The sequence below is a fragment of the Dermacentor andersoni genome, chromosome 6 (genome assembly GCF_023375885.2).
Source record: "Dermacentor andersoni chromosome 6, qqDerAnde1_hic_scaffold, whole genome shotgun sequence".
Taxonomy (NCBI): domain Eukaryota; kingdom Metazoa; phylum Arthropoda; class Arachnida; order Ixodida; family Ixodidae; genus Dermacentor; species Dermacentor andersoni.
The window spans coordinates 24,551,599-24,568,417 of record NC_092819.1 but is presented as its reverse complement, the minus strand read 5'-3'; the positions used below and the strand labels follow the sequence as shown (position 1 = coordinate 24,568,417).

General features: G+C 45.7%; 1 protein-coding gene across 2 annotated transcripts in view; it reads right to left on the bottom strand.

Annotated features, from left to right (window-relative positions):
• Positions 1-882: 882 nt before the first annotated feature.
• The window catches only part of LOC126521699 (suppressor of lurcher protein 1-like), a 403,584-nt gene continuing 387,647 nt past the window's right edge, over positions 883-16,819 (bottom strand). For both annotated transcript variants that reach the window (XM_050170434.3, XM_055065950.2), the window contains exons 12-15: positions 15,495-15,663; positions 13,051-13,250; positions 8,411-8,458; positions 883-3,962 (exon numbers count right to left, since the gene is read on the bottom strand). In XM_050170434.3, coding sequence (XP_050026391.1) covers positions 3,892-3,962; positions 8,411-8,458; positions 13,051-13,250; positions 15,495-15,663 — 488 coding nt within the window. In that variant the 3' untranslated portion in view covers positions 883-3,891. The remainder of the gene's footprint in view (positions 3,963-8,410; positions 8,459-13,050; positions 13,251-15,494; positions 15,664-16,819) is intronic.

Here is a 16,819-nt window from a genome sequence, read left to right as displayed (position 1 = left end):
GGGGGGGGGGGTGAGGGGCATGGTAGGTTTGTACTACCTAAAGGGGTCACGTACTAGAAAAGTTCGGGCACACTATTTTCCAGTATGCGTCCACACAACCACTGCGCTGTCTCTAGGGTTGGCTCAGGCACTTTACTGTTTATTAGTGCAGTCTCCATGAACTGCGTACTCAGCGATTACACTGTCTAGGCCCGCTTTACTCAGCGATGAACCAACTGAGGAGACGATCCAACAGACAAGAAAGAAGGCATAGAAATCTGAGCTTCCATGAGGAAATTGTGCGCTTGTAGGCACATATCTGCGGCAGTGAATATATTGTTGAGGAGACGTTTATTGTTTCACTGAGTAATTCCGTAGGGAAGAGTGCAGGCCACCGTCAAATGATTTTTGCAGATGGGGCTACACATAAGATTTGTCATATAAGCGTTAGCCTGTAAGCGTTACGAGTGCTGCCGTGGCTGTCGACAAGACAGCAGAAGCCGAAATGGTTTGCAAATTCCTAGGAAAGTTCGCAAAAAAAAAAAAAAAACAACGTCCCTCTAGAAAATAGGCGCCTTTGCCGCATTGACAACGGTTCACGAGAGGCTGGCCAGTGCATGCTTGATGGTACAATCACAGCTGCAGGAAAAGGTGCAATCGGCATGCCTCTCATCTCGTCTCCCGGTGACGCCGAAGACTACACCTGACGGATTCCAGGAAAACGCAAATGTCCACATGTCGCATCACCCACACACCTCATAAATTATTAGCGCTAACGAATATGCGTCCCTGCAGCAGGTCTAGCAGGAAGCTATTCCCTCGTCCTTGACACTCGTCTTCCGATGGTTTCTGCCAATTTTACGGAGACCATTTGCATGCATCCATGAGAAACCATCAACACGCTTTTCAAGATAGTAATTTTTATTGTTCATAGATGGAACCAGACAAAATAAGAACAACATTGCACTCTAACTTCTTGTGTTTACATTGTCTTGTTCTTGCTCTTATCGTGCTCATCAACTTCACCTAAGAGCAGTCCGAACAAAAGCATAGGCGAATCAACTTCACACAATGCAACGAAATAACCTAATGCGAGTAATAGAACGCCTGGGTAAAGCTTCGGTTTGTGCGTGCGATGCAAGAAATGTATATATGTATACACAAAGGTGTTTGAGAAACCAAATGAGTAAATAATTCGCAGTGCTACTGAGCGCTGTCGTGGGCATCTACATGAAAACTTAGTCAAAAGAAAAAAAAAAAAGGTAACGGTCAGTCTACAAAGATTTCACTGCTTCGTGGCTAGAAAGAATAAAAATGAAATCTCGCCACAGATTTTAAGGTTCAAATGTGAAGGAAAAGAAAATAATCCGTGTAAAGGCACTCGTCCTCCTCCTTCAGTGCCAGTTAAGCAAGACAGATACACAGAGCCAATTATATTGATTTAAAATAAACCTGTCTTCAGCCAATGAAGGGGTTGAGCACTAACCGCAGAACGAAAACTGCAGCAAATCCGTTCTGTGTAAATCCGCAAAATGATGGAAGTTTCGCGGAAAGCAGCCTCATCCATCCGGAAATAGCACTGCGCTACGGGGCGAACCCCAATGTGGGTCACGTAGAAAGAAAGCTTCAAAACCGAAGAAAGATTTGTCTCGTCCGGTAGTCGAACCAATGACCAAAGCCTTTTTGGTTGCGGTCGTTCTGTTATCCAAGCTGGCCAGGAAGCTAGCGGATGGCAGCTCGAGGTCGAATTCATTGATAGTATGAAAGTCCCTAGATTCTAAATAAAAAAAAAAGAACAGAAAAAGCGTTTTTACACTCATTGCGGCTTATCGTGTCCCCAAACAATAAAAGTGTCTACCTAGCGCGCATTTATTTTCTCTAGGCGTTGCTTTCTCGATACATTGCTGTCAGGAAAGTCGGGAACGCATTGGTGTGCTTTAACGCGCGTGTGATTCGCAGCCTAAAAGTATATCGCGAGTGCTGTGGTAACTAATGGAAGTGCGCGCGACAAGCCAAGATTTTACCCAAGACAAGATTTAGCCAAGACAAGATTTTAATGCGTTAAGAGTGTCAAAGTGGTGAAAAGTGTGCCTGTTTGAACTGTGGGAAGTCGGTCACATGGTAGCGCTTAAAAGAGCGTGTATGTGTGTTTGAAAGAGTATATACATATATATGTCAGTTGCACTTCGCTGCTCAAAGATCAAAGAAGCAGGACGTGTATCGAGTGAGCTCTTGAACAAAACTTTGCAATAAGGTGAACGAAGTTTAAATCATGGATCCGGCACCTCAAAGAAGTGCGACGTAACGCTAACGCATTTCTCTCGCATTTATTGCTAAGCCGCCACTGACTTCTTCTTTAGTGACAAGTCACAACGGGCACGATTTCCATTTTCTTCAGAAGTTTCGAGGATAATTCCTGCACCTTGAGCTTTCAACTGATTAGTATTCGTACTGCCAGCTACAGTTCTCCCGGGTGAGCTCATATGATAGAGTGAAAGCCTTTGAAAGTCGTTGAAAGCCCTTAGCTACACGTTCGATACCCGGATGAGACAAATTCTTCTTCGATGGGGATGCCCGTATGAGTTTCTTTTGTAGTCTCGAGCTACCCAGAGATGGATGGCGATATTTTCCTTTCACGAACTGCTGCGCGCAGAAAACCAACACTTATTATGTGAATGTGTATTATGTGACACGCCGTTTTAACGTCGCGCACGTAAGTGACTCGGTAGGCTTCTGATGTCCGAGATAAGATAAAAGCTGATTTACATCTTTATAAACACCAGCTACACCTACTTGAAAACACGCTTCCCATCTCCCGATTCGTTCTCATTATAGGCCGGGCAAGGACGACTAACGCCAACGGCTTTTGGGGCCAAACTCGTTCGCATTTTTACGAACGGCGTCCCATCGCCCATGCGTTTACGTGGCCTAAACAATGTCGGGACGTTCTAGGTAAAGAAAAAACAAAAAACAAAACGAAACAACAACAACGCAAGCTTATGACACGGAGCTCAAACATGAGGTGGGGTGGGTGGGTGACATATTGTAGATGGGGTCGTTGCCCTCGTTTCGAGAACAGCGCACTTCGCGGTGACCGCGCCTATACTCTGTCGTCGTTTTATTCCTCGAGAGAGAGATAGAGACAATGAAAGTGCACCGGACGACATATCGTCGTCACTATTGTCTCTTTTCTTTCTTTTTTTTTGTTCCGTGTTTCACGTTGCTCTGTTTTCACCACACGGTCCTCTCCCGCTGAAGTGCAGAAAGCGTCTTCTTCGAGGTTCTTTGGCAAGAGTCCTTCGGTTTTCCGCGGGTGAGAGGAGCGCTCGAATGACCTGCCACACACACGCACGCACGCACACACGAACACGCACGCGCACATAAACGTACACTCAAATAACAGCGTAAACCCGACGTCGAGCGTCGCACGCTATTTGCACCACCGCACGTGAATAACAAGTAGGGAGGCGCTGAAAGGGGGGAAAGAAGAAATACAAGTCACAGTGAAGCGGGGTGAGGGAGACGTCGGGAGGATCGAATGAAATCGGCGTGAAGTCCGTCAACGACAGTCTGTGCGCGTTGGATTTCCGTCGTACGGCGGACCGCAGGCACCGCCCTCTCACACAGCGGGTACTTCGAACACACGTGCACACGCGCTAACACAGCACGAGCTTCGTCCACTTCTCTGAGGAAGACGGTCGAGCTTTGGAGCACCTACCGAGGCGCGGGAGCGCAAGGTGTGAAGCGTGTCGATGTCTTTGTGTTTCTCCGTTGTTTGTCGCTTCTTTTGCTTCATCTTCTTAGGTGACAGCGAGAACACATCGAGTACGTACAGAGATGGGGGGGTTACTTGAAGTCGACGAGTGAGCGGCGTTGGGTGAAGTGGAAAAAAAGATTACTCGGCCTGTCGCCTCAGTGGTCGGCCACCAGGAGCCACAGGAGGACCAGAGACAGCAGGGCGGTTGCAGGCGAAAATCTGTGCGCTAAATAGAAAAAAAAAAAAAAAACACGGAGAAGCTTGTCAAGCAAATGGCCATTATAAGGACATGTGACTAAACAGCGTGATTCTAAAGTAGCCGACACTTTAAAAAGGAATTTGAGTATGTATAGACAGCCGAACGATGCGCTTTTAACAGAAATCCACACACACAGAGAAAAATAAACGATGACTTTTTTTTAATGAATGCATTGTTGCGCCAACAGGAAAATAAAGACTTAGGAGGGCAAGTGAGAAACGATAGGTGGAGCGCTCTACCTATCGTTTTCCTTGAATCGACTCATGAAGTCGTGCCCTCCTGCGATGCAGGCTAGCTTTGATAAGCAATTGGCGAGGCTATAGTATACACACAGCCGGCTACGCGAGCTCGGTCCTAAGGGCGGTGTCAAGAACATTGCTTCAGAAGGTGAAGAAAAAAAGCATATGCCTAGTCCTGACCAAAACGTATGCAAACCCGCAGGGGTGCCATACGTCCACAAACTTTCCAACGACTTGAAGAAAGTCGCTACTAGGTTTGGTGTGCCAGTTGTTTCCTCGGCGCCACGCAAGTTGGCTGGACTGTGTCCGCGCATAAGCCGCGTTGATAAAGAAAGTCAGGATGCCAGAAAAACCACACCAGACCGTACGTGAAATGTGCGATGGGCGTTATGTACGAGATACCGCTGAAATGTGGGGAGTCCTACATGGGACATCAATAACCGGGCCCGGGAGCATGAACTCTCTGTATATAATTAACAAAGGTAGTGCACATTTACTTGCGCATTGCATTGTTTGCTTGGCAGGCAGATGCCAGCCACTACTGCGTGAGATTAAGATACTTGGCAGGAGTGGTGATACGTTAGCAAGAGAACGTTTGGAGGCATGTCACATAAAAAAGATAGGCACGAGTGGTATTCATGATACCTCTGTTTCTCTGTTTGACAACGGGATGCAGCTGTTAAAAACGTCAGTGGAATCGCTCTGGACAACATTGATGTACACATGCACATTTGTTAATTCTCCCTGCTCTGCTGTAAGAATAAACCAATTGAAGTCAGCGCTCGACCTATCGTTTCTTACTTGCCCCCCTAAGTCTTTATTTTCCTGTTGGCGCAACAATGCATTCGTTAGATCTCAACCAACTCGCCCAGAAACAAGTTCTACTTACTTTTTTTCTTTTTAATAGCAATTTCTTGTGTGTGCGTGTGTGTGTGCCGCAATAGTACATTTTTTCATGGACAGGCGGCGCTCCAGTTGTGGCATCGTACTCATGTTCGACTGGTTGATACGTCACAATCCGGTTTGCACCGACGCAGAGGCCTCTCAACGTTGGCGTCAGAGAGAATACGCCCCAGCCGAACGTTCAGCTACTCCCAGAGCTATCAGAGGAGCCACGTGATTGGAATTCTGTCGGATCTCGGTTGCACTATCAGCCCTAAGGTGAGATCGCCGCCTAGCACTCTGAGCTGGACGGCGGCGTTCTCAGTGAACCAGACAAATGTGTTCCAAGCCCTCGATGTAGAGCAGCCGAATGTAAACCGCCTCGCGATAGCGCTCCAAAGCGGCCAGCTGATTGTACCAATAGCCAAGCAATATAAATATCTGGGTTAGACAAACGAAGGAAAGGCTGACTGAAACATCCATAAAAAATTCTTAATAAAAGGGGCCGTGTAAAACAGCTATAATGGAAGATAGAACACTTAGGCGCTACAATAAATATGAGGTAGTGCGAGGACTTTGGGCAAGACTAATGGTACCAGCGCTAACGTTCGCAAATGTCATTCTGAGCTTAAAATCGGAACTCTTGTCGGTGCTGGAAGTTAACCACAGCTGGATTGACCGGTTGACATTGGGGCACACGGTAAAACCTCAAATGAGAGAGAGAGAGAGATAGATGGATAGATAGATAGATAGAGATAGAGAGAGAGAGATAAAGAGGCTCTTCATTTTGTCTTGCAGTGCTTTCAAAATGCATGGATATCAGTGCAGGGTGACATGGGCTAGGCTTCTTTTGAGCTCGTAGAAACGAACAATACAAGCCCTTTTAAGATCCAGGAACAAAAATGAAAAGAAATGAACGGCTAAAGCGCAAATACATTTGTACCTCAAAAGCGTGGAAACGAAATTAAAGAAGATGTGAGCAAAGTTTACAAGCAAGTAAAGGAGAGAGACAGAGAGAGAGAGAGAGAGAGAGAAAGGAATATAGGAAGGCAGGGATGTTAACCAGTCAATAGTCTGGTTGGCTACCCTGCGCTGGGGGATGGGAGCAAGCAAGTAAAGAAGAGAGAGAGAGAGAGAAGGGAAGACAGAAAGGCAGGGAGGTTAACTAGACTGAGTCCAGTTTGCTACCCTACACGTGGGGAGGGGAATGGGGAGTAAAAGAGGGAGAGAGAGAACTTAGGCATAGGATGTCTACAGTCTGGCACTCAAGTCTGTTTCCCTCAGGTAGCGAAAAAGCGCTCGAACTGCTTTCTGGGCCAAAGAAAGTGCACGGAGACAACCGGGGGTAAACCACGATCATAGGGAAAGCCAACGTTGCAGAAGTACCGGGATTCAAAGCTAACGTGATTGCTAACTGGTCAGCGGCCGAGATGTGCAACAGACGTTTCGAGTATACGGATGCATCCAAAGCAGGATGAAGGTGGAGCCGATGTTGGGACAGGCATACGTAAATGTACGACAAGAGCTAGAGGTTTCAATGAAGCGTGAGAGTATGAAGTAGAGATGGGCAAAATGGTAGACTGCGAGAGACGTAGTAAAACCTGATTAGCTCAAGCAGGCTAGGTGACTGTTTGTCGCCGCCTCCTTTCAAAGGGGACACCACAAAAAAGAAATCATCAATGATCATCAGTCAAACTTACGGTACTTTTCACATTTGCAATACGATGTTTATAAAAAAATTCGAACTTCAAAAGGCAGCGTACTACTGTTCGAAACTTGACCAGGGTGCCTGAGAACGCGGTGTCATAGATGAAAATTGGTCGAGGACGACAATGCATACGTAGCATGGGGAAATAGCGCAGAAACCATAAGGCATGTTTTGTTAGCACGCCGCACTATACCACTCAGACGTGAATGAGGACGCAGTAGCCCAGCTAGAGACCTTGGGCTTTAAAAGTAATGATGGAAAGGTTATTGAATGTGCGGCGGAGAAACTTAAAGGTCGACTGGTGTATTCATGGCGCAAAAGCAATATATTCTAAGATGATAAATATTTATCACGTTGAATGCTCTGTTAACACGAAGCATGGGTCTTGAGGGCCAGTAATAAGCGCAGGAGAAACATGAAAATAAAAAGCTTGGCGGCATCCGCCCCCCCCCCCCCCCCCGCCGCTTCAGAGGGGGAGTGCTCGTTATATAAATCAATCCATAGTTTGTACAGTTGTTGATGGTGATGATGATGACGACAAGAGCGTTCCCTTCGAAAGGAAGTGGCGTACAGTGGTGCTACAGCGTCACTTGTGGGTGATAAATGTAACTATTCTGGCAATGAACGTTTATGTTATTAAAAGAAACGTGTATATACCTTCTGCGTTTCTGCGGAAAACGCTTCGTGCCACTTAGTGCTCATGCTTTCAGCATTATTGAATTTTTAGTTACTTTGCTACTTTTTGATAGCTCGGTATGTAAATAGTGCAGAAACTAACTCAGGTAAGCTAGTTACAAGAATTACTCAGAAAGAAAGCTCGAGAAACAGTGCTGCTGTACGCACATTGGCGGACATGAATAAAGTGATTGGTTCCATTACTTTGATTATGATGTTCGTCCCATTGTTTAACTGGATGTTAAGCTCGCGCTCCAATATCGCTTCGCTCGGGACCAACTCAGATGCCTTTATTCAAATACCAGTGAAATACAAATTTTTCTATCGCCCCTTTAAGGAGATATCACACGTACATTGTTTTGCTTTTCGATGGTGACCCCGTTGTCACTGTTATCGGTTTGTCACTCCAGCGCAGGACACACCTACTGTCCACCAAAAAAATTATTGAACCGTGGGGCGGATGTAGTGTAATGCATGTACAAATTGTGAACGGGCTTGAACCGAGAGATCAGATTTCTACGACAGAGGATTGCGCTCGCCACTATCGTTGTGCTTTGAGTGTTACTTATTTTTCTGGGCACAAGTACACGCAATAAACAGTTAGATTCGCGATTTACACCTGTGGAACCGGCTGTTTGTTCCCCGTCACAAAAACTTAACAATGTTTACTTCTGATGCTCGCACAAAGCATACACACAAAAGAAGAAGAAAACTGTAGCCCCGAGATTAGCAACAATGATTTCTCCTCAAACCTCTGTCAAGAGAGCACAATAAAAAGAAACGTTAGCATCAGTTTCCGACTCTATAGGATTAGTTTTCTTTTTCTAACTCTCCGATTAAACTAGGTGCAAATGCTCGCACATGAAACAACGCCCTGCTTGATGAAGGAGCAGGCGCTATTTATCACTTACCATTCTGCTTGTTCTGTACAGCAGAGACTTGTCGAACGGTGAAAGGGTCTGCAAGATCAACAAGAACAGCGAAAATTAGGGTCCACGGTGACCTTCGGCTGATAGATTCAGTCACGTTCTCGGCTTTTCGCTGTTTTGCGGGTAGATCATCATTATCGAAAGCCATACGAACACTTCCACAAAACAAAAAATACCTATATATTCAAAGCTGTACCTATGCACTTAGTTTCTTTTATTCTTGTGCTTGACATTTTGAAGCACAAGTTTCATGCGAGAATCATGGCGGGATGTGCCCATTATGAAGGAGTGGCCAAGAACGAGCACACCCCCCGTGCCACGTACTCAGGCCCTCAATGAAAGAAACTAAGGTTAATAAACGAATGACGTAAATATAATGCACCATTCCATTAACAGATCGATGTACTCGTACTTTAGCCGATATTCAATGTTCAGGTCTTATGTAAAAAGTCATGCAAAAGGATAGACAGTTGGGCGAGTTGGTACGGTAACATGGTCTTGGCTTGTAGCGCAAAGTGAATACGGACACAGAAAGGAGCAGACCCCCCCTTTTTTTCTGAATGTATTATTTCTGAAAATTATTTCTGAAAAAGGAACGTGGCAGTACACTGTCTCAACTTTTTTGCATAATGTACTGTCTTCAGTTCCTCTTAATGACCCCTTCCGGATAAGGCATTCGGAAGAAATTGTAGCCTTCCTAACAGAAAATAATCCAGGTAAATGTTCGGCGATCAGTGTTGATGTAAAATATCTTTTTTATTCGCTTCCGCAATCGGAACTACTGTGTAGTGTGTTAAAGAAGCAGTGACGCTCAACAAAGATGAGTTCCGGTTTACTCAGGACTGTGGGATGCCCGTGGAATCTTTTCTAGAACTTTTGTTGTTTTACATAGGGAATACCGTTGTAAAATGGGGTAGTTATATGTATGTACAAAAAGCGGGAGCTTGCATTGGTTCAAAAGTTGCGCCAGTTTTGGGTGATATTTATCTAAGTCGCGTCAATAGAAAACTACAAAACAATCTTAAGGAATTGGCGGTGCATGCGTTTAGATACGTAGATGACTACCTGGTGTTTTGTTCTCGCGATAACTACACCAAGAAAGCTACGAATATTTTAAATGTTTTTAGGGAATGTGGTGGGGGCCTAGGTTTCACGCTTGAGCTTATCCAGGGCAACAAATTACAGTTTTTAGATCTGTGCTTAACGTTCCAGGATGAGCATGTCTGTTGGCATTATTCGCTTAGGGCGAAGAAGCCACTGCTTGAATTTTCTTCTTGTCATTCTAAACTTGTTAAACAGGGGATAGCTTATTCAACTCCTAGGTCTGCCATTACTAAGTCATGTCCGCACAATATGCAACAAAGTTTTTCACAACAGATAGAAAGGCTTGGAAAGGCTAGCTATCCCGCGCATTTATTATCACTAACCTGCGAAAAACTTTTAAAATGGGTAAAAAGCACCGGTAAGAAACAAGAAAAACAGAAAAAAGAAACAAAGTTTGCTGTGGTACCCTATATACATAGATTATCCCATGGTTTAAGGAACGTGGCCAATAGGTATGACGTCAGTACAGTTTTCTCGGCCCCTCGCAAGCTGTCTAACATGTGCTCTATGATAAGTAGGAAACTTGAACAGGGTGGCAGAAAAAGAAAAGATGACTGCGGCGTTAAACATGTGTCCCCTTTAGTGCCTTGCAACACCGGTATAGTTTATCAGATTCCACTCGAGTGCGGGAAAGCTTACATTGGACAGAGCGGCAGGTGCATTAACATTAGACTAAAAGAACACAAACTTTCACTAAACAATCCTAATGCATCACATTTAGTGTCACACTGTTACAATTGTGGCTGTAAACCTTTCTTTGAAGACACAAAAATTCTTTCCAGACACAAATGCCAAACTACACGGGAAATTATCGCGGCATTCCACATGCGTTAGCCATGCATCGTTGTCTCTGTTAGATTGCGAATTTCAGTACCTTCGCAATACGTGTACTAATCTGAAGTAATCTTTTTTTGTTTCCTTCTTTGACTTCCATACCTCCTGATATATGTAACTGATGTTTTTTAGCTTGTCATGTTCTTATGCTGCTGTTTTTGCAATCACCTATATATATGTTATTCGTTTTAATAAAAATTTAGTACAGAGTTAGCGCTCGTCCTGGTCTGCTCCTTTCTGTGTGCGTGTTCACTTCGCGCTACAAGCCAAGACCATGTAAAAAGTCATTTCTTTTTGGTACGCGGAAGAGAGGTGCACATACTATATATATTCGTAGAGACAATGAAGGACCCAACAGCAGCCAGGCAGCTACGCCAAACCAGGGAAAGTAGGCAAAGAAATGTAGGCATGTGTAGGCATGTGTAGCTTTCCTTTGTGTGTTTCATGACCGCAAGGATGGAGCTCTATATATCCAAGGTAAAAGCGAGAGCGATCAAACTCCGTAAAATGATGAGCTCCGAGCGCTGTGTGGCTGTCGTTCCTTCTTGTGTACATGTCCTGTTGTTGCGCTACCTCAAGGGCCATATATAAATACATGAGAACTAAATGTTGCTTTTCGCGGCAACCATTGCACCTACTTGGGTGCAGTTTGTTCAATTCAAAAGAAATAAAAAGTTCATACACCGACTATAGCAAGCAGATTTCTGTCCTAGGTATTAAAACTGAGGAAAAATGATAAAGAAGAATGCTTAAGGAGAGCAGCCCATGCACGAAGTTTATAACGCCAAACTCAGTAATAAAAATGCAGCAGATGCAACGTGCCCCGTTGGAATACATACATAAAGCGAAGCTTACGATGGAGTGTTCACGCGCACTTACTCTCATCTGGTTCAAGGATGCCCTGAGCGAGGAGTTCTGCGATGCGTTACACGAACCTTTGAGCGCAACCAACGTTATAGGGGCTGAAAGGGGCAAGCCGGCTTTCTGCGCCAGTTGTTTGGCATACCCGACCTCCCCTCGTCGGACGGTCCATGTGTTTGGTTTCCAGGGGGCGCGAAGCATGCGCAACGTGAGGCCATCTGCTCCGGTGCCCCCTCTCTCGTCTCATCGCGGCTCTCCGCGTCGCGGTCCCCTCAGCGACCAATGATTCGCACGCGCAGGTCAGCTTAGGCAACAGCTCCTATATACTCGGAGGTGTTGGCCTAGGTCGGCTTTCCACTCCCTCTACCTCCCACTGCTGCGAGTCAAGTAGTGTCAGCTATCGCTCCTACATGGCGACGCCGTCTCGCAGCCGAGTGTGAGGCTGTGAGCTATTCGGCGAGAACGCACGAGCAGCAGCAGTAGGCGGTAGGCACGGTCAGCGAGAGGCGCAGGGAGGCTCGCCAAGAAAGCTTCGCTTTAAAGGATATCACTATATTTTATTCTGCAGATGTCAAGACATCTAAGGTTAGTGCAGAGTTACAGATTTGTAAACTTAGTGCAGGAATTTTTTGTAGAGGTTACCAAATTTCGGTAACATAAAAAAAAAAAAAAAAAAACTACGATTCCTTACAGGAAATTTTGCTTCCTACAGTTGGTAGAATTCGGCATTTTCTATTTAATGAAAGAAACTTCATTCAAATCGGTTCTCTTGTTGTCGAGGGACAGAATTTACACGTTCTACGTACATTTGAATAGGTAAATTGGCTCCGAGGAAAAAAATAGGAATCGCCTCTTAGCTGAAGCTTCTTAAGCAGCCATTCAAGGCACACCAACCAGAAATATCCACCATCCTCCACAGGAGAAGCAAGAGGGCGCTTATTAAGGCGTGTTCGTGTTAAGTTTGACAATGACTGTACATGTTTCCGACGAGGAGTGCAGTTGTGCTTACATGAATGTTGAGATACTACATAAATAGGAATCAATAAATATTTACTTCTGGCGGCGCGTCGCCTCACTGTTGCAAAAAAAAGTGTGCTTCCGTCCGCCATGTTCTCATCTTAGAACGATCGTAGTCTTGCTCCTTTATTGACATAGGTATTTACTCTAGGAATACTGACAGAAGAGCCGGGATGTACAAGTGAGCACGATGGGCTGTGCATGAATTCATCTAATCTTCTCGCTTAATTTTGTACGACAGAAAGAAAGCCGCTGAGATACGTAGGCAGTGGGCCACGGCTGTTTCTTATAGGTTCTGCGGACATTTTCTCAAGCAAGGACGGAAAAGCTATACGCAAACGGTAACGCTTCGCAAATAACTCAAAGTTTATGTGTTCATATCTAATCAACAAACCTTGAATTTGCATTGTGGTCATAAAGTTAATAAATAGGGTGTTTCTCAATTAATCAGTACTAAATACTTTAGCCAGAACAACACGAAAAACACTGGATGAATTGGGATTCACGCCAAGAATATTGGATACTCTTCCGGGAGGTTGGTAGATACACAGTTAGCATTATCTCCACAGAAGGCCTCGCTTCATTTCTAAACTTGCTTGGTGTTAACTGGGACACCCCATATGTCGACCACTGCACCCTAAAATCCTCAGTTGTCTATCGGCGCCTCGATGTCGTGCATTCCTATAGTTCTTTTTTTTTAATAGTTCTTTTTGCCCTCGTTTGGCCCTGCGCCTCAACTGAAAGGCAACGGGCAACATGGGCCCGCTATAGGTATCAAGAGCAAGTCACGTGGTAGAAAGACGCACCGGGGTTGTTTCTGAACTGGTAGAAGGCCTCGAATCCGGTGCCGTCGAACTTGTCGTTGGACTTGAACGAGACGCGGAAGAAGTCGGCGTCGGACTCGATCTTTGTCGGTCGCAGGTTGCCGCAGTGGCGCGGGATCTTGCGGTCCACCGTGCGGAAGTTGGAGAACTCCACGTAGTCGCTCGCCGTGTCCGAGAGGCACCTGCAACCGTGGGGGAACAAGGCACGACGTGTTCTTAAAGAAAAGAAGACACCGAACGCTATACGGGCGCACTCGAATTCTCGCAGGCGTCGATGCCAGTTTAATTAGACTGCTAGCTAAGAAGGCAGCCTAGCGTCCATGTAACCAAACTTATTTATAACACGTCTCTGCGACAGGACGCCATATACCGTCGTCAGAAAAAACTAAGGAAAAAATGAAACGCGTAATCGCTGTATTTTAAAGCTTTGCACGTGCGAACCTACAAAGACGCAACGTAGCAGTTTCAGCTTGCCCATAAATAGCGAGAGAGTAGTAGCGCTGAAACGAGACACTGACAGAGCGTGTGTCCAGCCAACGTAGCTTACTTGCCTGACAACGTTTTGTAGCGCGCAGACGACCTTACCGCCAGGATTTTAAGCATGCAGCTCAGCTGCCGTCTTGTTTGGACGGCCAAAGTAGTTTGCATCGTTCTCGACTTCGAAGCTCTCATCGCGAAGCTACTCTCTCTGTCGGCTTCGTCAGAACTGGAACGACCCTTAATATGCGTGCTGTGTCCATTTCGCTGTTTGTTTAGCCGTCTACAGAGAGTATTGGAACGCACCCTAAGTAGGTTTACATTGGCCTGTAAAAACTAAGCTTTTCATAGGCGCACCTTGCTGGCTAAGTGGCAATGGCGTTCCGCGGCCGAGCGCAAGGTCGCGGATCTGATTCCCGGCCACTGCGGTCGCTTTCTGATGGAGCGGAATGCGCCAGCACTCAACAAGGTAAGTTGTCGGGCGAGTAGGTCTATGTTCACAAATACGAAAAGAAGGACACGAAGTAGTAGTCTAACAAGACGACAAGACGAGTTAGCCTGCTGTGTGCTCATCTTTTCGCATTCGTGTATATAAAGGCTCGCGTACTAATATTTGGGTGCACGTTAAAGACTCTCCCTCCGTCTCACCCCGAGGGGCAGGGGGAGGTAGGGAGGGGACGAAGTTAACACAGAGCCTCCCAATGTGACTTCTCTGGCAGCCCATGCATTACTATGGGACAACTGATTTTAGAACTCGATTTTTGTTAATATGCTGAAAAAAAAAGATTCATTAATAACCCACGTGAAGCGTTTCCAGCTTTTAAGGCTCACGCCTTCTGTCAACCTGCATTGAAGGGGAAATAATAATAATAATAATAATAATAATAATAATAATAATAATAATAATAATAATAATAATAATAATAATAATAATAATAATAATAACAACAACAACAATAATAATAATAATAATAATTATTATTATTATTACAGATGAAAATGAAGGCGCAGCTGCCCGTCGTTGACTGCCACGCTGAAACCTTAGCGCTGGTGTGTCAGTGCGACGTCACGTATTTTGTCGTATTTCTTGTCTTGAAGCAGGCAAAGTTATCAAAACTTTCCAGGTTGAATCGATGGTTTCCTTGGAATGTAATGTAGTCCTTCTTAACTGATAAACAAGATGTCGTGAGCCGAGAAGACGCTGTCTGAATTCATGGCGTCGCACCGAACTGGTGCGAGAACTCCAAGGCGGCGTCAGCCACCCGTTCTTTGTTCTGGCATGTCTTCCGGCTTACCAAGCTTCCTCTAACGGAGTGGGTGACCGCACTGTATTGAATGAGCGGAACACTATTGTAATGTATTGTCCCTATATTAAAAACACAAACTAAATTACATTAGAGTTGTAAGATACATTTAGAGCTTACAAAATGCATCTTTATCACAGTGAAAGCAAGCTTGGTATAGGCTAGACAGCGCGTGAAAACGAGACAGGTGCCGACGGCGCCTTGACTTTCACGCAATGTGACTTTGCATTTTGGCAGTGTCTGCTGGCATTTGCAATTATTTAATTTTTTACCACAGAAGGACTACATTGGGTTCGGAATGAAGTAATGTGGCAGCATGGTCCACAAAAACGGCATATGCGAAGGTGTCCTGAAATCTGTGGCGTCAAACGGATGCCAGGGATGCGACTATTTCAGGCGAAATTGAAGATGAAAAAATAAAAAATAAACTTGGGCTTTATTTTATGTGCAAGCGGTAGACTCGCACAGAAGGAATGAAAATATTTAGAAAGGAACAACTATCAATATAAACTAAACGTTGCGCTACAGAGTCCATAATTAGAATAGTTCAGGGACTTGGAATTCCCTTTCTTTGTCCAGTTGTGAGCAGCCAGTGCCTTATAGTTAACGCGAGCCAACTATCGATATGTCAAGTAGAATACGTACGGGGGCACGCCTTCGACGTCAAAGTACGCGAACTCGATGTAGATCTTCTCGTTGCTCTTGCCGTAGAAGAGGTAGTGGCACTCGGTGTCCCGCGGGTAGACGCCCGGGTAGTTGGGCGTCGAGAACGTGCCATTGGACACCTCCGAGCTGTTGTAGATGAAGGTGCACACTGCGTGGGAAAGCAGATTACAAAGTTTTCTTCTCACACCACGAATGCAGCTTCTCGTAGTACCCAAACATGCCGGCCACGGTAATGTCACTGTACCCTGTCATCGTGCGTACATCGTTTTCGATTTTTTTTTTTACAGCGAACGTTTTCACCGGGTTATCACTGTTATCGATTCACCGCTCGGTGCAAAACGCGCCTTTCCTACTGTCTTGGCGCCACATGTTTTGTTTACGCAGCTTGTTGACGCACTACTGCCCTTAGGTAGGGGCCACGATGACTTCCATGAAAAATACCTATAAAACACTATCCGTTATAGATATATAGTTTTCCCGTGACGTCACTCACGCATCCGCTCACCTTGCTAGTACCCGAACATGGCGGCCATCATGACGTCAGTGCACCACCAGTCACACGCCCGTTTTTTTTTTTTCGCTTTTTGACGGTGACCGTTTTCCCACGGATTATCGCTGCTGCCGACCTGTTGCTTGACGCAAGGCGTGCCTGTCGTGCTGTAACGTTTCTTATTTACGCAGCTTCTCGACGTGCTGGTACTCCAAGATGGCGGCCACAATGACGACAGTGCCAAACATCTTTGCAAGGACGTGATCATGTGTGTCTGTACCGTGTTCGTTTAAACGTCGCCTACACAAACAACCTCTTGCACGAACTGCGATTCCAGCGATCGCCGCTGTTTAGTGTATAGGTAACACGCGCGGGGGCTTTCACCATGTTTCGTGCGACTACACGCGCTTTGCGACCACAAAAGCAGCCTTTACATCAGCTTTATATATACGTGGCGGCTCCTTCGAGTTGCATCTCACATTCTTGGACTTTGAAGCAGCGCTACTAGCGTTTTGCGTGCACAGAAGACGCTAATAATCTTCCTCCGGGACACCTGCCTGAACCAGACAATCTAGCTGCTTGTTACCGTGTGCGCTGTGTAGGAGTGGGTTATTGATGCGAAAGGCATCAAATGGCTCATCGAGCGAAAAAGCCGGCGTCTGTAGCAGCGAAACGGCAACTAAATTCCCATTGGCTGTGACGCCACGTCTCGAGCGCGCCTCGACGGAGCAGAACGGGCAAAACGGAAGACCTGCTGCCCCGATAGCCCGCCAGGTGTTGCGTGAGGGTAGAGGGCATCGTCACGTTGTGCCTC